This window comes from Equus caballus, chromosome 15 (genome assembly GCF_041296265.1).
Source record: "Equus caballus isolate H_3958 breed thoroughbred chromosome 15, TB-T2T, whole genome shotgun sequence".
Classification (NCBI taxonomy): domain Eukaryota; kingdom Metazoa; phylum Chordata; class Mammalia; order Perissodactyla; family Equidae; genus Equus; species Equus caballus.
The window spans coordinates 76,276,914-76,300,233 of NC_091698.1; the positions used below are offsets into that span (position 1 = coordinate 76,276,914).

The 23,320-nt window shown below is 35.0% G+C and overlaps 1 protein-coding gene across 5 annotated transcripts in view; it reads left to right on the forward strand.

The window, feature by feature from the left end:
• HEATR5B (HEAT repeat containing 5B) overlaps positions 1–23,320 on the forward strand; it is a 107,746-nt gene that overhangs the window by 6,642 nt on the left and 77,784 nt on the right. For all 5 annotated transcript variants that reach the window (XM_023619227.2, XM_023619228.2, XM_014731202.3 and 2 more), the window contains exons 4-14: positions 531–639; positions 2,184–2,333; positions 12,000–12,171; positions 13,560–13,717; positions 14,939–15,188; positions 17,343–17,498; positions 18,002–18,252; positions 19,858–19,969; positions 21,136–21,288; positions 22,343–22,442; positions 22,737–22,846. In XM_023619227.2, the coding sequence (XP_023474995.2) occupies positions 531–639; positions 2,184–2,333; positions 12,000–12,171; positions 13,560–13,717; positions 14,939–15,188; positions 17,343–17,498; positions 18,002–18,252; positions 19,858–19,969; positions 21,136–21,288; positions 22,343–22,442; positions 22,737–22,846 (1,721 nt within the window). The remainder of the gene's footprint in view (positions 1–530; positions 640–2,183; positions 2,334–11,999; positions 12,172–13,559; positions 13,718–14,938; positions 15,189–17,342; positions 17,499–18,001; positions 18,253–19,857; positions 19,970–21,135; positions 21,289–22,342; positions 22,443–22,736; positions 22,847–23,320) is intronic.

The following is a 23,320-nucleotide window of genomic DNA, read 5'->3' on the forward strand; positions in this document are numbered from 1 at the left end:
TAAATTTTACAAGTAATTGTCTACTATTATTTGTATATTAAGAGACAGGCACTGTGAGCAATGCAAAAATGTGTAAGATATATTTCCTTTTTCTGAAGTTTACATTTACATTGGCAGGATAAAATATAGACATATAAAATGGTCAAGTCACAACATAGTAAACAATATAATTTTGTCAAAATGAGTAGTTGATGTATATAATGAGAAAAGAGAGGGATCATTGTGGATTGACATAATTTGGGATGTCTTCATAAGGGGAAAGCTTGAGTTTCTTTCTAGAGGATAAGTATGATTTATTATGTAAATATATAATTATTCTCTTGTATTCCTAACAAGAATACAATTTGATTAACCATAGTATTTGTTGCAATCAGAAAGAATAAATAAGATGTTTTTGGAAGGGGAAAATTAAGGATTGTAGCCAAAAGTGTCCTGCACAAATAGAAAATTGATTTCTGAAAATGGGAAAAGTATAGTAAAGTTGTATTATTAGCCTGAACAATTACCAATGAAAATATTACTTCTTACAGGGCTGCAGTGGCTTGTGTTGGAGCATTTTATGAAAAAATGGGGAGAATGTTAGGTAGTGCATTTCCAGAAACAGTAAATAATCTTTTGAAATCTCTGAAAAGTGCAGAGGTAAGTTTTGCAATAAATATTATTTAAATGTGTTGCTTGTGGCAGGAATTAGATGTCAGTTAGTATATGTTTGCTTTTTTTTCTGTCACTGTGGTATTCATATTGCTTAGCATCAGGGTATATTACTTGCAAAAATAAATATCACTTGTCCCTTCTTTTAGCGTACTTACCTTATATTTTAGGGAGAAGGGAAAGAATGCTTTTCCTAGACAAAGAATAGGTTTGCCTATTATTTTTTATTTAGCCCTGTGGATATTTTTGCATTGCATTTTATGTGTTGTGCCATAGCTAATGTGTTAGTTTCCTAGAGCTGCCTAGGGTAATAAATTACACGGACTGGGTGGCTTAAAACAACCGAAATTTATTGTCTCACAATTGTGGAGGCTAGGAGTCCAGCATCAAGGTGTCAGCAGGACCATGCTTCTGAAAGCTCTGGGGAAGAATCCTTCCTTACATTTTTAGCTTATAGTGGTTGCTGGCACTCGTTGGTGTTCCTTGGTATTCCTTGGTTTGTAGATGCATCTCTTCAATCTCCACCTCCATTGTCATAGGGCATTTTGCCTGTGGATTTGTGTTCTGTATCCAAATTCTCTTCTTATAAGGATACGAGTCTTTGGATTAGGGCCCACGTTAATCCAATATGATCTCATCTTTACTTAATTTCATCTGCAAAGACCTTACTTCCAAATAAAGTCACGTTCACAGGTAATGGGGCGTAAGACTTGAAACTTTTTGGGGGACATTATTTAATCCACAGCAGCTAATATCAAGTAAAAATAGTTGTTTTGTCCTGTCAGTTTGGTGTTACTTCTGAAAATTCCTTGTTAATTTGGGTCTAAGCTTTAGACTCTCATAGTCTAATTTCTGTATCTAGGAAAGCTAAAGATTTCTTGGACAACACCTCTTCTGGGTGCTATTTGTCTATTTATTTATTAAACAAGAATTGAGGACATATTATCAGGCATTAGACATATAAAGATGAACAAGATATAGTCCCTGACCTCAAAAAGCTTACAATCTAGTGGAAGAGATGTGTGTTTGAATGAGTATACTGCTAGAAAGATGATTTAGGCACTGTGAGAGTATGAAAACAAGAGTGTGGATTAGTTATAAAAAGATGAGGGTTTGGCATATCTCTGTGACGAGTTTTTTAAATGTGTTGGATGTTTCTTCTTTTAAACTGTTTATATTACTTTTTACTTAATCTTTTACCTTTGAAAGTTTGGACCCTTGAGATGTGATATTGAAGCTTTTGAATTTGTCTTCGTGTTCTCATTATATTGCTCTTCAACTTGTCATGGAAACATTGGACTATGTTTGCTTCTTGTAACCAGATTTCTCAGAAAGATATTATGTAATTGAAATTAATAATTATTCTTACCTTTCAGGTACATTTTAGAATACTTTATTTTATTTTATTTTTCATTACTTTTTATGATTTAGAAGTAAGCCCCAGGGAAATTTTTTGTTTTCGTATGTTCTTATTTAAATGTGGGCTTTGTTTTACAACATATTCTTAAGTTTTGATTTGTGTTCACATCTAGTCTCAAGGGCGAAGTGAAATCTTAATGAGTCTACAGAAAGTTCTAAATGGATTGGGTGGTGCGGCAGCTTCCTGTCATCGTGATATTTACAAGAATGCCAGGTCCCTCTTGACTGACAGGTCGATGGCTGTTCGGTGTGCAGTTGCCAAGGTGAGTGCTCAGCCAATTTATAGTGCTGCTCCTTATCCTGCTTGCTCTTAGACAGGTAATGACTTTTTTTCTTTCAAAGTTTTAAAATATGATGGCATATTTTTCCTTCCCTTGGATTAGTTTCATTTTGTAGAACTATATATAAATGGAGTCATGTGGTGTGTGCTCCTTTTTTGGTCTGGCTTCTTTCACTCAGCGTATTTGTTTTGAGATTCGTCTATGTTGTTACATATATGAATAGTTCATTCCTTTTTGTTACCGAGTAATATTTCATTGTATAGATATACCACAATTGGTTTATTCTTTTCACCTCTTAAAGACATTTGGGTTGCTTTTAGTTTAGGCCATTACGAAAAAAGCTACTGTAAACATCTATGTTTTGTATGGACATAGGTATTCATTTCACTTGGGTAAATACCTAGGAATGGAATGACTGGATCATTTGGTAGATTTATGTGTAACTTTAAAAAAATTGCGGAACTGTTTTCCAAAGTACTTGTACCATTTTACATTTCCACCAGCAGTGTGTGAGATGTCTACTTCCTCTGCATCCTCAGCAACATTTGGTACTGCCAGTCTTTAATTTTAGCTGTTCTAATAGATATGTACAGCTATTGTGGCTTTAATTTGTATTTCTTTAATGACTAATGATGAGCATATTTTCAGGTGCTTTTTGCCATCCATGTCTTCTTTGATGAAGAGTCTGTCTGGATCGTTTGCTCTTCATCTTATTGAGTTATTTGTTTTCTTATTATTGAGCTTTGAGAGTACTTTATAGGTTTTTTATATATTCTTTTATTAGATAAATGATTTTCAAATTTTTTCTCCCAGTCTGTGGCCTGTGTTTTCATTCTGTTAATGTACCTTTCTAAGAAGGAAGGTTTTGAATTTTGTCAAAGTCCAATTTATCAATTTTTCTTATGTAGATTGTGCTTTTGGTGTTGAATCTAAGAAAAGTTTTCCTAATCCAAGGTTTCTCTTGTGTTTCTTTCTAGAAGTTTTATAATTTTACATTTAGATATAGGATCCATTTTGACTTAACTTTTTTAATCTTTTTATTTAATTTTTTTGAGGTCATAAAAGTTTATAACGTGAAATTTCAGTTGTACGTTATTTGTCAGTCACCATATAAATGTGCCCCTTTACCCCTTATGCCCACCCTCTAACCCCTACCCCTCTGGTAACCACTAGTCTGTTCTCTTTGTCCATGTATTCGTTTATCTCCCACAAATGAGTGAAATCATATGGTGTTTGGCTTTCTGTGTCTGGCTTATTTCTCTTAACATAGTCTCAAGTCCCATCTGTGTTGTTGCATATGGGACGATTTTGTCTTTTTTATGGCTGAGTAGTATTTCATTGTATATATATATATACCACATCTTCTTTATCCATTCATCGGTCACTGGGTACATGGGTTGCTTCCACGTCTTAGCTATTGTGAATAATGTTGCAGTGAACATAGGGGTGCAAATGTTTCTTTGAATTGTTGATTTCAAGTTCTTTGGATAAATATCCAGTAGAATAGCTGGGTCGTATGGTATTTCTATTTTAAATTTTTTGAGAAATCTCCATACTGTTTTCCATAGTCGCTGTACCAGTTTGCATGCCCGCCAGCAGTATATGAGGGTTCCATTTTCTCCACATCCTCTCCAACATTTGTTATTTTTTTGTCTTCGTAGTTATAGCCATTCTAACAGGTATAAGGTGATAACTCATTGTGGTTTTGATTTGCATTTCCTTGATGATTAGTGATGCTGAACATCTTGTATATCTTCTTTGGGAAAATGTCTGTTCATATCCTCTGCCCATTTTTTGATTGAGTTGTTTGTTTTTTTATGGTTGAGTTGTATGAGTTCTTTATGTATTTTGGAGACTAACCTCTTGTCGGATATATGGTTTGCAAATATTTTCTCCCAGTTAGTGGGTTGTCTTTTCCTTTTGTTCCTGGTTTCCTTTGCCTTGCAGAAGCTCTTTAGTCTGATAAAGTCCCATTTGTTTATTTTTTCTTTTGTTTCTCTTGCTGGAGTAGACATTGTATTCAAAAAGATCCTTCTAAGACTTATGTCAAAGAGTGTACTGCCTATATTTTCTTCTAGGAGTTTTATGGTTTCAGCTCTTACCTTCAAGTCTTTGATCCATTTTGAGTTAATTTTTGTGTATGGTGCAAGATAATGGTCTACTTTCATTCTTTTGCATGTGGCTGTCTGGTTTTCCCAGAACCGTTTATTGAAGAGACTTTCCTTTCTCCATTGTATGTTCTTAGCTCCTTTGAGAAGATTAGCTGTCTGTAGATTTGTAGTTTTATTTCTGAGCTTTCAATTGTGTTCATTGATCTGTGTGTCTGTTTTGGTACCATTACCATGCTGTTTTGATTACTATGGCTTTGTAATATATTTTGAAGTCAGAGACTGTGATGCCTCCAGCCTTGTTCTTTTTTCTCAGAATTGCTTTAGCTATTCGGGGTCTTTTGTTGCCCCATATGAATTTTAGGATCCTTTGTTCTATTTCCATAAACAACGTCATTGGGATTGTACTGAATCTCTAGATTGCTTTAGGCATATGGACATTTTAACTATCTTTATTCTTCCAATCCATGTGCATGGAATATCTTTCCATTTCTTTATGTCATCATTGATTTCTTTTAATAAAGTCTTATAGTTTTCATTGTATAGATATTTTACCTCCTTGGTTAAATTTATTCCTAGATATTATATTCTTTTGACTTCAATTCTAAATGAGATTGTATTCTTCAGTTCTCTTTCTGTTAGTTCATTATTACAACATAGAAATGCAACTGATTTTTCTAAATTGATTTTGTACCCTGCAACTTTGCTCTAGTTGTTGATTATTTCTAATAGTTTTCCAATGGATTCTTTAGGGTTTTCTATATATAAAATCGTGTTGTCTGCAAACAGTGAGAGTTTCACTTCTTCCTCGCCAATTTGGATACCTTTTATTTCTTTTTCTTGCCTAATTGCTCTGGCCAAAACCTCCAGTACTGTGTTGACTAAGAGTGACAAGAGTGGGCACCCTTGTCTTGTTCCTGTTCTCAGAGGGATGGGTTTCAGATTTTCCCCATTGAGTATGATGTTGGCTGTGGGTTTGTCATATATGGCCTTTATTATGTTGAGGTATTTTCCTCCAATACTCATTGAGAGTTTTTATCATAAATGGATGTTGGATCTTTTCAAATGCTTTCTCTGTATCTATTGAGATGATTGTGTGATTTTTATTCCTCATTTTGTTAATGTAGTGTATCACATTAATTGATTTGCAGATGTTGAACCATCCCTTTGTCCCTGGTAAATCCCACTTGATCATGCTGTATATTCTTTTAGTGTATTGCTTTTTATTCAGTTTGCTAATATTTTTTTGAGGATTTTTGCATCCATGTTCATCAGTGATATTGACCTGTACTTTTCCTTCTTTCTTTTGTCCTTGACTGGCTTTGGGATCAGGGTGATGTTGGCCTTGTAAAACATGTTAAGAAGTGTTGCATCATCTTCAATTTTTTCAAATAGTTTGAGAAGGATAGGTACTAAATCTTCTTTAAATGTTTGGTAGAATTCTCCAGAGAAGCCATCTGGTCCTGGACTTTTATTTTTGGGGAGGTTTTTGATTATTGTTTCAATCCCTTTGCTTGTGATTGGTGTATTCACATTCTCTATTTCTTCTTGATTCAGTTTTGGGAGGTTGTATGAGTCTAAGAGTTTATCCATTTCTTCTAGATTGTGCAATTTGTTAGCATATAGTTTTTCTTAGTATTCTGTTACAGTGCTTTATATTTCTGTGGTATCCATTGTAATTTCTCCTCTTTCATTTCTAATTTTATTTATTTGAGCCTTCTCACTTCATTTCTTAGTCTGGCTAAGGCTTTGTCAATTTTTTGTTTATCTTCTTGAAGAACCAGCTCTTACTTTATTGATCCTTTCTATTTTTTTTTTTTTTTGGTTTCAATTTCATTTATTTCTGCTCTTATTTTTATTATTTCCTTCCTTATGCTGACTTTGGGCTTTGTTTGTTCTTCTTTTTCTAGTTATGTTAGGTGTAGTTTAAGGTTGCTTATTTGAGATTTTTTCTTGTTTGTTAAGGTGGGCCTGAATTGCTATGAATTTCCTTCTTATGACTGCTTTTGCTGCATCCCATATGAGTTGGTATGGTGTATTTTCATTTTGATTTGTCTCCAGATATTTTTTGATTTCTCCTTTAATTTCTTCAGTGAGCCATTGGTTGTTCAGTAACTTGTTGTTTAGTCTCCACATGTTTGTCACTTTCCCAGCTTTTTTCTTGTAGTTGATTTTTAGTTTCATAGCATTTTGGTCAGAAAAGATGCTTGATATGATTTCAATCTTCAAATATTTATTGAGGCTTTCCTTGTTTCCCAACATATGGTGTATTTTTGAGAATATTCTGTGTGCACTGGAGAAGATTGTATTTTCTGCTAATATTGGATGGAGTGTTCTATATATGTCTATTAAGTCCATCTGGTCTGGTTTTTCATTTAGTTCCCTTATTTCTTTGTTGACTTTCTGTCTGGTTGATCTATCCATTGATGAAAGTGGTATGTTAAGGTGCTCTGTTTCTATTGTGTTGCTGTTAATATTTCCTTTTAGATCAATTAATAGTTTTTTTGTGTACTTCGGTGCTCCTGTGTTAGGTGTATATATATTTATAAGTGTTATGTTCTCTTAGGGGAGTGTTCGTTTTGTCATTATATAGTGCCCCTCCTTGTCTCTTATTGTGTTTTTTGTCTTGAAGTCTACTTTGTCTTATATAAATATGCAACACAAGCTTTCTTTTGTTTGCCGTTAGCTTGGAGTATCGTCTTCCATCTCTTCACTCTAAGCCTTTGTTTGTCTTTGGAATTGAGATGTGTTTCCTGGAGGCAGCATATTGTTGGTGTTGTTTTTTAATCCATCCCGCCACTCTGTGTCTTTTGATTAGGGAATTCAATCCTTTTATATTTAGAATGACTATTGATATATGAGGACTTAATGCTGCCATTTTATCACTTGTTTTCTGGTTGTTCTTTGTTCCCCTTGTTTCTTGTCACGTGTATTTCAGACTGCCAGTTCAGTTTGGTGGCTCTCTGTGATGGTTTTCTCAGTTTTTCTGTTTATTTATTATTTGTGTCTCTGTTCTGATTTTTTGTTTAGTGGTTACCGTGAGGATTGTATAAAAGATCTCGTAGATGAAACAGTCCGTCTTCTGATAGTCTCTTATTCCCTTAGTCTCAGCAGGTTCCATCCTCTCCCTCCTCTCCTTCTAAGTTATTCTGTTGTCACACTTTATTCTGTTTTGTGTTGTGAGTTTGTGGTTAAAATGAAGTGATTATATTTATTCTTAATGCTTTCCTTCCCTTTATCTTTAACGTTATAATTAAGTGTTTGCTAATCTCTTCTGAAAGAGTTGCAGTTTTCTGATTTTTTCTGCATATTCATTTCCTTGCACAAGGTTTGGTAAACCCCTTCTTTTTTTTTTTTTTCGAGTATGAGGGCCTTCTTGATTGTATCTTTTGGGGGGTGGGGCATGGTGTGTCTTGTGGCAATGAACTCCTTCAGCTTTTATCTGGGAAAGTTTTTATTTCTCCATCATATCTGAAGGAAATTTTCGCTGGATAGAGTATTCTTGGCTGAAAGTTTTTGTTTTTCAGAATTTTGAATATATCATTCCACTCTCTCCTAGCCTATAAGGTTTCTGTTGAGAAATCTGCTGAAAGCCTGATAGAGGTTTCTTTGTAGGTTATTTTCTTCTGCCTTGCTGCCCTTACTATTTTTTCTTTGTCATTGACTTTTGCCAGTTTTACTGATATATGCCTTGGAGAAGGTCTTTTTACATTGATGTACTTAGAAGTTCTATTAGGTTCTTTTACTTGTATTTCTAGCTCCTTCCCCAGGTTTGGGAAGTTCTCAGCTATTATTTCTTTGAACAAACTCTCTGCTCCTTTCTCCCTCTCTTCTCCCCCTGGAATACCTGTAATCCTTATGTTGCATTTCCTAATTGAGTTGGATGTTTCTCAGAGAATTTCTTCATTTCTTTTTAGTCTTGGTTCTCTCTCCTGCTCTATCTGAACCATTTTTATATTCCTATCCTCTAAGTTACTAATTCTGTCTTCCATAATACCAGCTTTTTTATTTAAGGACTGCAGATTTTTAACTCATTCACTGTGTTTGTCATCTCCAACATTTCTGATTGGTTTTTCTTTATAGTTCCAATCTCTTTTGTGAAGAATTCCCTCTGTTCATTAATTCTGTTCCTGATTTCAGTGAACTGTCTTTCTGAGTTCTCTTGTAACTTGTTGAGTTTTTTTGTGATAGCTGTTTTGAATTCTCAGTCATTTAGACTGTAGATTTTTGTGCCTTCAGGATTGATTTTTGGGTGTTTGTCTTTTCCTTCTGGTCTGGAGTATTAATATACTTCTTCATTCTATTTGATGTGGTAGATTTGTGCCTTCGCATAATGATAGTATCTGGTTGCAGATTCCACCTGTCGCCACTAGGGGAGGGGGCCAAGAGCTGTGTATTCTGAGCCTGCTGCAATCCCTGTCAGCTGTGCCTGTCTGAGCCTGCACCACTCCCTCAGACCACAGCTGCCCTGTGGGCTCTCTCACCAAATCGGAAAGTGATCATGTGGGGACTCAGGGCTGCCACCACCTGCTCCCACAGTCCCACCAAGACATGCTCCCCACTTCAGGGCTGCAGCAGTACTATGGGCATTCATGGCAGCCGGGAACTTGTTACCCTGGGCCTGCAGATCCACTGCTGTCTCCTTCTAGGTTGCACCAGCAGTTATCTTTGGTGGGTGGGACCTCCTCACTGGGTGCAAGCCTGGTCTGCTCCCTGCAGATGCAGTGGCACTGTGGGCTCTCGTGCTAGACAAGAAAGCGATCACACAGGAGCTCAGGGCTGCCATTACCTGTTCCTGCAGTCATGCTGAGGTGCACTCCCACCCTCTGGGCCACGGCAGTGCTATGAGTGCTCCAGCCAGGAAAGCAGTTGCACGTGTGTACAGGGCTGCTGGGAGGCTGGAGAGTGCTCATCTATCTCTGTTACCTGCCCGGGGGTAGTCCATCCCCCTTCAGATGTATGGCTGTGTGGGTCTCTCAGGCATCCTGATATGCTGTGTAGGTATCCTCCACTGATCAATAAATGTACATTTAGTTGTAGTTTGAGGGGAGAGAGACAAAGGGAACAGTTCACTCTGCCACGTTGCTGATGTCACTCTTGAGTTAATATTTTTATATGGTGTAAGGTGTGAATCAAAATTCTTTTTTTTTTTGTATATGGATATCCACCTGTTCCAGCACCATGTTGAAAATACTATCTTTTCTTCACTAAATTGCCTTTACACCTTTGTTGAAAATTGGTTGTCCATTTACATGTCTATTTTTGGACTCTATCGTGTTCCGTTGGTCTATTTTTTGTCTTAATGTCAATAACACTTTCTTGATGACTATACCTTGATAAATAGGTCTTGAAACCAGATAGTGTTAACCTTCCAACTTTGTTCTTTTTCAAAATAGTTTTGGTTATTCTATGTCATTTGCATTACCATATGAATTTTAGAATTACCTTATCAGTTTCTGCAAAAATAGCATGCTAGGATTTTGATTCAGGTTGCAGTCAATGTATAGATCACTTTTGGGAGAGTTGGCATCTTAAAAATATTAAGTATTCCAGCCAATGAACATGATATATCTCTCCATTCATTTAGGTCTTCTTTGATTTCTGTTAGTAACATTTTGTGGTTTCCAGTGTACAGATCTTGCATATCTTCTGCCAGATTTGTCCTGAATTATTTCATATTTTTAATGCTATTTTAAATGGTATTGATTTTTTCTAATTGTTCATTACTAACATGGAAATGCAATTGATTTTTGTACCTTGATCTTATATCCATCAACCTTGCTAATCTGATTTATTAGTCCTATCAGATATTCTATGTAGACAATCATGTTACCTTCTTGAGAATATGAAGACAGTTTTACTTCTTTTCTAATATGAATACCTTTTCTTTCTTTCTTTCTTTCTTTTTTTTGCTTTATTGCTCTGGCTAGATCCTTCAATACAAAGTTGAGTAGAAAACATGAGAGCAGACATCCTTGTCTTATTCCAGATCCTTACAGGGAAAACATTCAGTCCTTCCCCATTAACTGTGATCAACTGTCGGTTTTTCTTGATGATGTTTATCACGTCGAGGAAGTCCTTTGTATTCCTAACTTGCTAAGAGGTTTTATCAGGAATGGATGTTGGATTTTGTCAAATGCCTTTTGTTTTAAATTTAATTTATTGTGTTGTTTTTGTTGTTTCTGTTTTCTAATTAAATTTTTTATTTTAAGATATTTGTAGATTTACATGCAATTGTAAGAAATAATACAGAGAGGTCTTTATAAACTTTTACCCACTTCCCCCCAATGGTTCTGTCTTGCAGAAGTGTAGTACAGTATTGAAACAAGTATAATAATACAGTATTGGCATTGACCCAATCCACTGATCTTGTTCAGCTTCCCCAGTTTTACTTATAGTCTGTAAAATGCTTTTTCAGTGTGTATTGAGAGGATTGTATTACTTTTCTTTTTTAGTTTGCTAATCAATATCATTGATTAGTTTTACAATTTTAACCAATCTTTCATTTCTAAGCTAAACCCCACTTCATCATGACATATTATCCTTTTTATATATTGTTGGTTTAGAGTTGCTGAAAGTTTGTTTAGGATTTTTGTACCTCTGTTAATGAGGGATATTGGTGTGTAGTTTTCTTGTCTTGTAGTGTCTTTGTCAGATTTCACTATCAGGGTGAGACTCACCTCATAATATGAGTTGGGAAGTATACTTTCTCTTCAGTTTTCTAGAAGAGTTTGTATAGAATTGGTATTATTTCTTACTTAAACATTTGGTTAATTCACCAATATAGCTCTCTGGGCCTGCAGTTTTCTTTGGGGGAAGATTTTAAACTACAAATTCAATTTTTAAAATAGATATTAGGTTATTTAGGTTATCTGTCTTCTTGAGTTGTCTATTTCATCTAAGTTGTCAAATTTATTGTTATAAAGTTTATTATATTCCCGTTGTCCTTTTAATATATTGAATCTGTAGTAATGTGACCTCTCTCATTTCTAATTTTGGTAATTTGTGTCTTCTCTCTCTCTCTCTCTCTCTCTCTCCCCATCTGTCTGGCTAGAGATGTATCACTTTTGTTGGTCCTCTCAAAAGAAGCAGCTTTTGGTTTCATTTCTTCTCTTTTTTAGTTTTCTAGTTCATTGATTTCCTCTCTTATCTGTATTATTTCCTTTTCTCCCTGCTTTCTTTGTGTTAAATTTGCTGTACGTCATCTAGTTTCTTAAGGTAGAAGCTGAGGTTATTGGTTTGAGATCTTTCTTCTTTCTAATATAGGAGTCTAGTGTTAAACGTTTCTTCACAAGTGCTGGAAACTCTCTCAAGGCTGTAAGCTGGGACAGTTGTAGGGTTCACTTGGTTTGTTTTCCATCTCTTAAGGATCGCTATCCTTCATTGCCTCATGTCCAATGTCTTGCACAATAGTGTTTGATTTAGTTTGTCCAATTTTTTAGTTATTTTAGGAGAGTGAGTAAATCTGGTTCTTACTGCTCCATGTCTGGATGTGCAAGTTGTAGGATGGGATTTACTTTTTTCTTTTTTTAAATTCCAGTGTCTACTAGAGCTACAGAATGAAGCTGTGTTCATGTGGACTGCTGAACTGGAAAATATAGCTACTCTCTGCTTTAAGGCTTTGGAAAACTCAAATTATGGGGTACGAGTGGCAGTGTCCAAACTCTTAGGAACAGTCATGGCTACAGCATTGATGCCAAAACAAGCAACAGGTATTGTTTGCCAACTCCTGATGTAGACTGTAAAAGGTTATTTGAAGGTATATGGAACACTTCCTTCTAAATGAGTTATTACTAATACACAAGTCACTTTAAAGGATTTAAATTGTTAGGTATCTTTGTCTACTTTTTCATAAAATGGAGGTACCCAAATGGCATTTTCCTTGATATAGTCAAGACATTTTTTGTGTTGATAATATATAGGATAATATGTAGCAAGTATGTTGGACATGGAACAAGAGTTATGAAATGGTTTTGTATTCTCTTCAAGGGATTGGAATTTCGCACTTTATATGCTTTCTACTTTCAATCTCATGAGTAGATCCCCATTTATAGCATAGTATTATTTTTCAGTTTTTCTTGACTATTATTGTAAGTAGAATCAGAGGCAGCGTTGATTTTTCTTGCGACTCCTGCAGTGCCTCCCAGTTCCATAGAGGTGCTTCCTGGACAGTCGTGAGTAGACACTGTGTAGTCCCCACCCCTGCTCCATCTCTGTATAGTAGAAAGACAATCAGATGTTGTAGATTCAAGTCTTAGCTCTTATGTTTATTAGCTGTGAAACCCTGTCTTTGTCTCTTCATCTTTAATGATAATTGTGTCAATCCATGAATTAGATGATGATAATGATAATAGGTAACATTTATTAAGTGCTAACTATGTGCCAGGCACTGAATTAAGCATATAACAGAATTGTTTTATTTTAATCCTTACAAAAGTAAGTACTCTTGTTATTCCCATTGTGTAAACAAGGAAATTGAGGCTTAGAGAGAGGGTGTAATTTGTGTTCTATTAAGTGTCAGAACTGAAATTGAAACTCAGGCAGTCCAATTCCAAAGCCTACATATTTAATCGTGAGCTTTATGCCTCTCCTACAGAATTTTTTGAGGATTGTTTGCTACTTTATATGAAAGGACTTTTTCTGTACCAGGGATGGCAAGTTGGTTGCAGTCCAGTGACATTTAATACATTGGTTGGTAACTGTTGTGTAGGAAGCATGGTCTTGACAGTTTCTTTGTGTCCATCTCAGTTGAGAATGAGGGCTGTGATCAGTTAGCAGTATGTGCTGTGTGCTTTCTCCTGTGTTACACATGTCAACGTTAACATAATTATTAGACTATTTGTGCGTAGATTTATTGAATTGCTTTTGATTTCTAGCTCCTTCCATTTTTCTTAGTATTTTTTGCTTCAATGTTCGTTTTTACAAGTACATTGTACATTTTAAGTTTATAAGAAAACTAAATGACCTAAATGACCTACTCCTTTATAGTAAAAGTATTTTTTAAAATAATTACTTGAATTTTAAAGCTAGATTATTAGAAAATATTATTTAACTAATAGCAAAATATATTTGCTTATGAATTTACTTTTCTTCCTGAAAGTAATGCGCCAGAATGTGAAGCGAGCGACTTTTGATGAAGTCTTGGAACTCATGGCCACAGGATTTCTACGTGGAGGGTCAGGTTTCTTAAAGAGTGGTGGAGAAATGTTAAAAGTTGGAGGGTCTGTTAATCGTGAAGTGAGAGTTGGAGTTACACAGGTTTGTAATATGTATGTGTAAAAGAATTCTGTTCATATCACTTGTGAAATTTCTTGGAAGGCTCTCGCTAAGTAACAGCACACACAGAGAGATTTTTAATATTGTCTGATTTCTTTTGAAACATTTTTTTTTTACCAAATGAATCAATTACATTCAAATTCTAAATTAGATGCTTAGGGGCCGGCCACATGGCTGAGTGGTTAAGTTCGCGCACTCTGCTTCAATGGGCAAGGGTTTCACTGGTTTGAATCCTGGGCACGGACATGGCACTGCTCATCAAGCCAAGCTGAGGCAGTGTCCCACATGCCACAACCAGAAGGATTCACAACTAAAAAAAGTATGCAAGTATGTACTGGAGGGCTTTGGGGAGAAAAAGGAAAAATAGAAAAAAACTTAAAAACAATAAAAAATAAAAAAATAAATAGATGCTTATATGAAAAGGTGGATACATAACGATGTATAAATAAGCCTATGTCTAATATATGTATTATAAATATCTAAGAAAATTTTCCCAAATTTTACTTGGCAGAAAATTGATGTAAAATAAATCAGTTTTAAATGAAATTGTATTCAGGTAGCTTGAGGCATTTAGATGTTAATGTTCTCCAATGACCTTATAGCTAAAAATATTGATTAATACTTTGATTTATCATCACTGATTAATCACCAATGTAATTATGAAATCAAAGCTGACTTGGAATTACAATTTGCAAATAAGAGGTAACACCAAATAAGATATTATGCTTAATGATCTAGTAATAATTAACACTTAGTAAGTTGAAATGGTTCCTTTGATCTTAGTCAAAATCTTGCTAACTATACCTTGTTCCAGAAACTAGTGTAAAATAGAAGTAAACCATTTTGTCTTGCAGTCTTAAGCAAAGGTTTTGTAGTTCTAGGTTAGTTTTTATTTAGGATGTTAGGATTTTCTTATTCCTATGACCTCTTACCTTCTTCATCACCAGGGTAATTTCAGCTTTTCTTTCCTCACCACTCTCTGTGTCCTTCATGAAGCTATTTTCCTAAGAATTGTTTTTAGTCAAAAGATACGTCTACCAGAAATTCCTATGCTAGAAGTGTTAAAAAGATCTCAAGTTTCTCAATTTTAATCTCAAATATTTGTGTTGCATGCCATCACCAGTTATTTCTGTAGTTGCTTTATCTGTAATTTCAGTTTATTTATGTAAATGTACCTGAGGTTGTATCTTCATCTATTTATAGGCATATGTTGTTTTTGTAACAACATTGGGTGGTCAATGGTTGGAGCGTAGCTTTGCTACATTCTTGTCGCATGTCCTTGATCTGGTTTCCCACCCTCGGGCAACACAAACCCACGTAGAGGCTGTGTATTCAAGACGATGTGTCTCCTTTATCCTAAGAGCTACCGTGGGCAGTTTGCTAGGTGAAAAAGCCCAGATTGCAGCTGCCAAAGAAATATGCCAAGCTATTGGAAAACAAATGAAAGCAGTAGGTAAGAATTGATATCATAATGGGTGTTGTTGATTACCTTAGTTGTTTAGGTCTTTATTGTTATTCTTAGTAAATACTAATAGATCTGTTTAGTTCATATCTCTTTCTGGACTGTGTTTTAATAGTCATTTTTATTCAGTACTCATTTCATTTTAAAACAACAAATAATTACAATGAAATAGAGTTTTTCAAGATTTGGGTAGCATGTTTGTAAGGTTAGGGTTTTTGTTTTATTTCTAGTAACTTCATTGATTTTATAGCTCTCTTGGTGTGCAGCAGCACCTTGGTTTGCTATCTTTAAGAGGTAATCTATTATGATTTTTCTGCCTGAAGCCTGTTGTTTTATAAACACGTTATTGTTTTTTCCCTCCCATAATAGACTTAATATGAAGACCTAGAGAGGAACAGTTACAGGTGGTTATTAGCCCTCTATGGTTATACTGTGAAACCTCAGTAATCCATAATTAAAAGAAATCCTTTTCTAAGAAATGTCAATTTTATAATTTTTTCAGTTTAACAAATAGTTATTGAGCATTTGAGAGTGCAAAGTGGTAATTTGGGGTTTGAATGATGAATGGGATAAAGTTTCTGCCTTCATGGAGCTTACAGTTCAATTAGGGAACTAATGCAAGGTAAAATACAAATTCTGTAAGACTGTTTATTTTTGTCACTGTTGGGAATATGCATTAATTTTAATCAAGCAAATTATATTGCCTAATAGTGGTCTTTAGAAATAAGAATTTAATGAATAGATAATATCAGTACTTTATACTTAGAGAATACATATTAAATATTTTATAAAATTAATAAAAATAAATTCACAAATGGTTTAGTTATAGTTTTTGTGCTTAATAAGCAAACCATTTTTTAAATGCCTGGGGCTAACTGAAAGTTATAATTTGTGAACTAAGGGTGTTTAAATTAATGAGCTGTTGTTCTTTAGATATGTAAAAATAATCTGTTCTAGGTTCACAATGTGAAAAATATTTATACATTGATTCGTTGAAGAAGTATTTGAGTGCCAAATGGTGGGAGTAGAATAGTGAGCTACACACAAATAACACCTGTTCAGGGAGCTTATAATTTAGTAATCAAAAGATAGAGTTCATGCATTTCCAAGTCCAGAAATATCTAAGAAGAAAAGAGGTATTTATTTAAGTCCATAATATATTAATCTGTTATATTGTGTTATTCTGTATTGTATAGTTTATAGTCTATTAATTCATAATGAATGCAAAAATGGTAAGAAAGTTTTACTGTCATTTAAGGGTTATTCATCTCAAGGCCATAGATTAGCCATTGGGTTTTAAAAATCCTAAAAGCAGAATTAAATACAATGCTATATATCTGGGATTTATGGGCCAGAATATATTCTCAATTAGTAATTTGACAAAGAATCTTTAGTTGTCTCCTGTTAAATACATTTCAATTCTAGTGGAAGTTAAAAGGTGGGGAAAGGGGACAGCAAAGCTAGTGGGAAGTTTGAGGAACATCCCAATAAGAAATTCTAAAGGCACTTTCCTTATAAATCTGCTTTCTGGTCAGTAATTTGACAATGATGTTACCGATATATTGCAGCACTTAATAGCAATTGCAGCAGTATTAAATAGCAGTATTAGTACAGTAACAATAATAGCTGCTAACATTTACTGAATGTGTATTGGGGGTAGCATTGTCTATATTCTTTATACGAACTGACTTTTTAATCATCACAATACCCTTTGAGATAGGCACTTAACCTTTTCAGAAGATGAGGAACTTGAGACCTAGATAAGTTGAGTATCTTGTCCAATGTCACATTGCTAACATGACTGGTGGAATTGGGATTTGAACGCAAATCTTCTTTCTCCAGAGCCTGTGCTTTTGTTACTGTGTAACAAACTATGGTTTGTTACTGCTTACTAAAGTTAGGTTGTGTTCCTAGAAGCAGACAGAATACCTCAGTATATATAGCATTGTCCTGAGTCATTAAACAGTGTTTTTAAGTCACTTCAGTGTTTATTTGTACAAGTTTTCTGCTGAGAAATAACTACATACAGAGTTCTTAACACTTAGGCATCAACTGGTATGATTTAAAAACATAAATAGTATAGATCAAAGAAATTATATCACAATTTAATTCACCCACATCAAATACCTGATTTTGGGTTTCTAGAAGCAGTAGTGAATGACACTAGTGGTGAAAACAAATCTGGAGCAGCAGACATCGCCGCCAGCCAGCACGTGATGGTCTGTGCCCTACAGGAGCTCGGGAGCCTGGTGCAGAGCCTAAATGCCACGGCATCCCCTCTTATTCAGGAAGCATCCATAGGTATGGTATTCATTTGTATGGTGGAATATTTTTTCACTATTTTCAATGTCATAGATGTGATTGATATTTAACTACTGATTGCTTATCATCAGTTGCTGATCATCATAATTAGCAGTTTAGATTATTTGTTAACAGTTGGCATTTATTTAGGATTTACTGCGATAGTGAATCTTAAGTTAAATATTGAAGTAAAGTTTTGGGCGACAAATCAAAAACAGTCATGGTAGTTTTGTTTCTAATAATTGGCTAAAATTTATCACTTTCATGTAATTTTACATCAACGTTTGTATTTTATTGGATGTAATGGTACTGCGTTCTTTCTAGAAAATGTTTCTTTAAAGTACTCCACTGTTTATGAGCTAATATATTTTTTTGGGGCGAAGTTCTGAAAGTGTCTCTGTAAAACTGTAATAATTATGATTTTGATGATTGTGTTATACATAATCTTCTAAATTCCTGAAATGGACGTCATTAAAGAGTAATTTTTTGCGTATTTCTTTTAGGACTTCTGGAGACTGTGACTTCGGTGCTTCTTCACCCAACTATGGCAGCTCGACTTGCTGCTGCCTGGTGTCTGCGCTGTGTGGCCGTGGCGTTACCTTTCCAGTTGACGCCATTTCTAGACAGATGTGCAGAACGGCTCAACAACTTGAAAACTTCACCAGAAGCTGTTAGTGGGTACAGTTTTGCAATGGCTGCTTTGTTAGGTGGAGTCCATCAGTGCCCTTTGGGCATTCCTCATGCTAAGGGAAAGGTATGGCAGAGATCCTAGAATTGTAAGTGCTGTTGTGTGGGTTTTAGTCTTTATTTATTAAACATCTGTGTTTAATGTTGAACTAGGTGATCAAATGACAGCTGTTTTTTTCTATGATAAGGTAAAATAGAGCATTCTGCTAATGTGGAGTTGATGGACTCTAATTAAAATTTGATATTTAGTTCTGATATAGGAATGATGGGTTTTGTCTGGTTGTAGTATCATTTTATAATTTAGAGAAAAAACCCTTAGAAACCAGAGCTTTTCTTTGAGCTTTTAGAAATAAAAATTCACATTGCTATATTCAAAATGTCAGGAAAAAATACTATTGCCATATTTAGCATTTTGTTAATACTTAATAAAACCTGAATGGTTTTCATGAATCAGTTTCTTCTTTTCGTTTTCTTTCTATGATACCTTATACTTCTATCATGGTTTTCTTCTCAGGAGTTCTAAGAGTTTATATAAATATTATTTGCAATTTTACATAGGCAGATTGGGGCTACATTTTTCAATTCTTATTTTTTCCGGGTCATTGGGCCCATGTCCCTTCGTTCCTGGGAGTTCCATAGCTACCACTTGAATCCAGGCTTCCATCTCCCTTTGTCATACAGTTGCCTCCTCCTTGATTATTCTTCTTGAAGTCTTTTCCGGTCTCTCCCACACCACTTTCATATTCCACATTTGCTCAGAGACCCTTAGGGACTACCCAGTACTCAGAAGATAAAATATAACCACCTGGTAAACTGGTGCTTTCATAATTTGCCTTCGTTTTACCCTTTCATTCTAATTTCTCACTGCTCTAGTCAGACTAGTCATCTTGGTTTCTTCCCATGCTTTTTTCAGCCATCATGCCTTTCTTCATGCTAATCTCTTACATTAGAATTTCATTCCCCTTCTTGTTGACCTGTACCAAGTTTATCTACTTGTTTAGAGGCCCAGTTCAAGTTCCATCTCTCTCATGAAATCTCTTTAAAGCTACTCAGTCTATCATAACTTTTCTCTTTGCTGGCCACTACTACATTTGTATTATTATTTTGTCATTTAATCATTTGCTGTTTGTTACTTCCCATTTTTCCTGTGTCTTATCTCTCTAAGACTATGAGTGCCATAAGATTAGCTTAATAGCAGATGCATAATAGGAGTTCAACAAATCTTTGAATTTAGGATACTACTACTAGTAATAATACTGTTTATTTAGTGATGACATGGACGTGCACTGTTCTGAGTGCCATGTTGTGTTAATTTATTTAATCCTCACAAGAGTGAGGTTGGCACTCCTATTATTCCTGTTTTAGCAGTGAGGGACCTGAGGCAGGGAGATGAAATTGTCCCAAGTCAGAAAGCTGGGAAATGACAATGCTGGCGTATAAACCCAGGCCTTCTGGCTCCCGAGCTCCCTCTAATCTGCTGTGCGGTTCTGGGTCTCCTCCGAGTGAGCAGTGCAATCACAATTGAGTAGATCTTCATGCTGCCTCTTTAAAAACATGGTAACAGCAACAAAAAAGGGACAACTTTTTAAATAATGTATACTAGCTATGTATCTTCTTATTTGATTTCTTTAACTTGCTTAAATTAAAATCCAATTCTGAATTTCTCTTGCAGATGGTAGTTAGTATTGCTGAAGATCTCTTACGAACCGCTGCCCAAAATAGCAGGCTGTCTTTACAGCGCACCCAAGCTGGATGGCTTTTACTTGGAGCACTTATGACTTTAGGTATAATTATATTTGAGTAGAATTTTGTCTTATTTTATAACTGTCAGTAGACTATAAAGAAAATTTAATTTAAAAGTATTAAACTTCACATTCTGGACTTTGAATGAGGTTGTAAAATGCTAACGATGTTTTCCCTGTTATTTTGTAGTAGGTTTTTCTTTTTGGTAATTGCTGCTTAAGTACATTTAATGAGAAAATTGTTGGCAAAGTTTCACGTTTACCATCAGGATAGCCATGGTCTAACTCATTAGCTTGGTTTTCATCAAAAAAGATGAGAGTATGGGGAGCACATTCCATCCCCAAAGTAAGGACCAGTGACGTGATTTTAGTAGGGTGATAAAATCACGTTTAAACAGTATTTTCGGTGCTGCTCTCTTGAGGCTTATTGTTATACGCTTCACTTTCCTCAGTGCTGTGACACATCTGAGATGCAGGCAAAGTTTAGCGTTGTATGTAGAACAGAAATACATGTTATGATTGTGATGAGGTTGGCCTATTTTTGTAGTTCACATGTTTAGCTTCTGCTATAGAAAGTGTGTGTGTGCACTAAAAGTTACCGCCTTAAGCATCTCCCTTTTGGAAATTATACTTGGACCTGGTTTTCTAAAGAAAATAAAAAGGAGTAACTCTTTTCCAGAAATTTATCCTAAGACTGTTGAATGATATGTTAAATGAATTCCTTAGCAATGTAAATATAGGTTCCTAGTTATGCTCCTCCATAAAACTAAGTTAACCATATAAATTGCCCCCAAAAATGACAGAATATATGTATGTATGTGTGTGGGAGTGGGTGTGTTTGTTTATATACATATGTATTTGTAGAAAAGGCATCATAAAATGTGTCCCAGGTGTATTTTATCGTTGATAAGATATAATCCATCATTCTGAATATATCTGGATAATTTCTTTTAGATTACTTTTTGTGAATTTGTTTTATGTTTGGATGCCAGAAATATTGTTACTTTTTAGGTGAATTTTATTATACTTTAATAGATATGTATTTTACTCACTGAATAAGAAACATTTTGAAAATGTCAATATTAGTCATAAAGATAGAGTGAAATGATAGACACTGTTAAAGTTTGTGTGGGGCTCTTTTCTTTGACTTTTGTTTGTAATGTATGTTATAGCTATGTATGGTTTTGCATTCTCATTTTCTCCATTAGGACCATCTGTCGTTCGTTACCATCTGCCCAAAATGTTGTTATTGTGGCGAAATGTTTTCCCTCGTTCTTTAAAGGAATTGGAGGCTGAGAAGGCCCGAGGTGATTCCTTCACCTGGCAGGTTACATTGGAAGGTCGTGCTGGAGCTTTATGTGGTAAGAACCGAAAGGGTTGTATTTTCAGAATATTATTTTATTACTAAAATATTTGTAAAGTGATGGAAAATCACTACTTCAAATTTTTATTTTAATATAAAATGATAAATTTGTAGATTTTTAGATTTAGAAAATTTATAAATAATCTACATCAGTTTGCTAATTTTATAATGAAAATGAAACTGAGACTCTGAAAAGAAGGTTCAAGTTAGTGGTAAACGGGAGCTAGAACCCAGGCCTCTTAATTCCCAATTGTTGTAGTCTTCCAGTATCAAAGAAGCACTGGGTCACCACGTAGAAAACCCAGTGAGTGTTTAAAGGAAAAAGAAACTCAAGATTACCAAGGTACTGAGTTTACAGTTAGTCTTTTTGTAATGGACATACAGCTATTTTCTCCCAACGTTATCAAATCTGCAAATGATACGTTTTTCAGACATCAACATTATAAAAATTATGAGTAAAATTGTTTTTGTTTGGGAGTCAGCAACTTATAGGAAAGGCTCAAGTTTTATTTAGTTTGGGCACTAGAATTACACTGGGTGACCCTGTTCTTTTTTTGGTTTATCTCAGGGTGAAAAGTGCTTCCTTTTCCAAACTGTGAGAGACAGATGTACACTTAGCCATAGGGCAGCTGGGCAAGGTGTCAGTTTTGTTCCCACACATCTAAGAGCATTTTAGTCTTAGCTCTATTGCTAAAGAGCCAATAAAGATACTCCTCCTCACTGGACCATTATGTCCACTCTTGGTTCTGTCTTGAAACTGCTTCCTTTTTGTCATCCAAATTCATGAGGGGGTTATAGACCTCAAAATTCCCACTCACGGGAATCTCCCTAACAGACGTGTTCCCTCCCTCCATTTGTCTTGCTCACCCTTCTTCTAGCCTTTTCCAATGATTTTTCTCTGTGGTTGCAATTCGTTCTTCTTTTGGTTTGACCTGGTTTTAGAACTTTATATTTTATAATAATTAAGAACTGTAGTACTATCATATAGTTTTATAAATTTATTCATCCTCACAAAAGTTGCTTCAAATCTGTCCTTTTTACATTTTATCTAGCAATGAGGAGTTTTGTTGCACATTGTCCTGAGCTCCTAACTGAAGATGTGATTAGAAAGTTGATGACCCCTATTGAATGTGCCATGACTATGATGTCACAGTAAGTAAGCAATTATGATAAATTAACATCCAATTTTATATATTTATGAACAGTCATGTTTTGTACTTCCCTCTAGTATCATATAGGAAACATATAAAACTTTCTTTTTGAAAGATGACTTTAAAAATTTAAGTAAGGGTGTAGATTGAAATAAAATTGTGTTTCATAGTGTTGCTGTTGATACTTTGGTAGTACATTGTACTTTGATAGTACATTGATATTTTGCTGAAAAAAGTGTTTATAAGTAATACTTATTGTAATAAGCTGATACTAACCATACTTTTGATGTTTTAGCATTCCTTCTGTAATTAAAGCCCATGGAGCTCATCTGAAAGCTAGTGCTGCAATGGTCCGCTTAAGACTTTATGATATCTTGGCTTTGTTACCTCCAAAAACTTATGAAGGTAAATAAAATTTGTGGTATCTAATAAAAATTCTTCAATATACCTTTCCAGTTCTTCACAGTTTTACGGAGTTCTGACCATGGCTCTCTCTCACTGAGTCACTATGTAGAGGAAGGCAACCATTTTCCTTTTCTTCATAAGGAGGAGCTAACGCCTGTGGAGCACTTACTATGCTCCGGGCCCCATCCTAAGGTCTTTACCTGTATTAGCTTCTTTGACTCTTAACCACAACCTTATGAGGCTAGAATACAGCTCTCTTTTATTGATGAAGAATCTTGGGTAGATAAAGTATAATGCATCTTGCTCAAGTGTGACAGCTGGTAAGTGACAGAGCTTGGATTCAAACCCAGCTGTGTCATCTTCAGAGTCTGCACTTTTAATGACTATTCTAAACTGCTTCATATACATTATAGGATAGCCAATAATTTAGGAATCTGGAGGGAGAATAGTAATGTGCTTTTCAGAAGATAAATA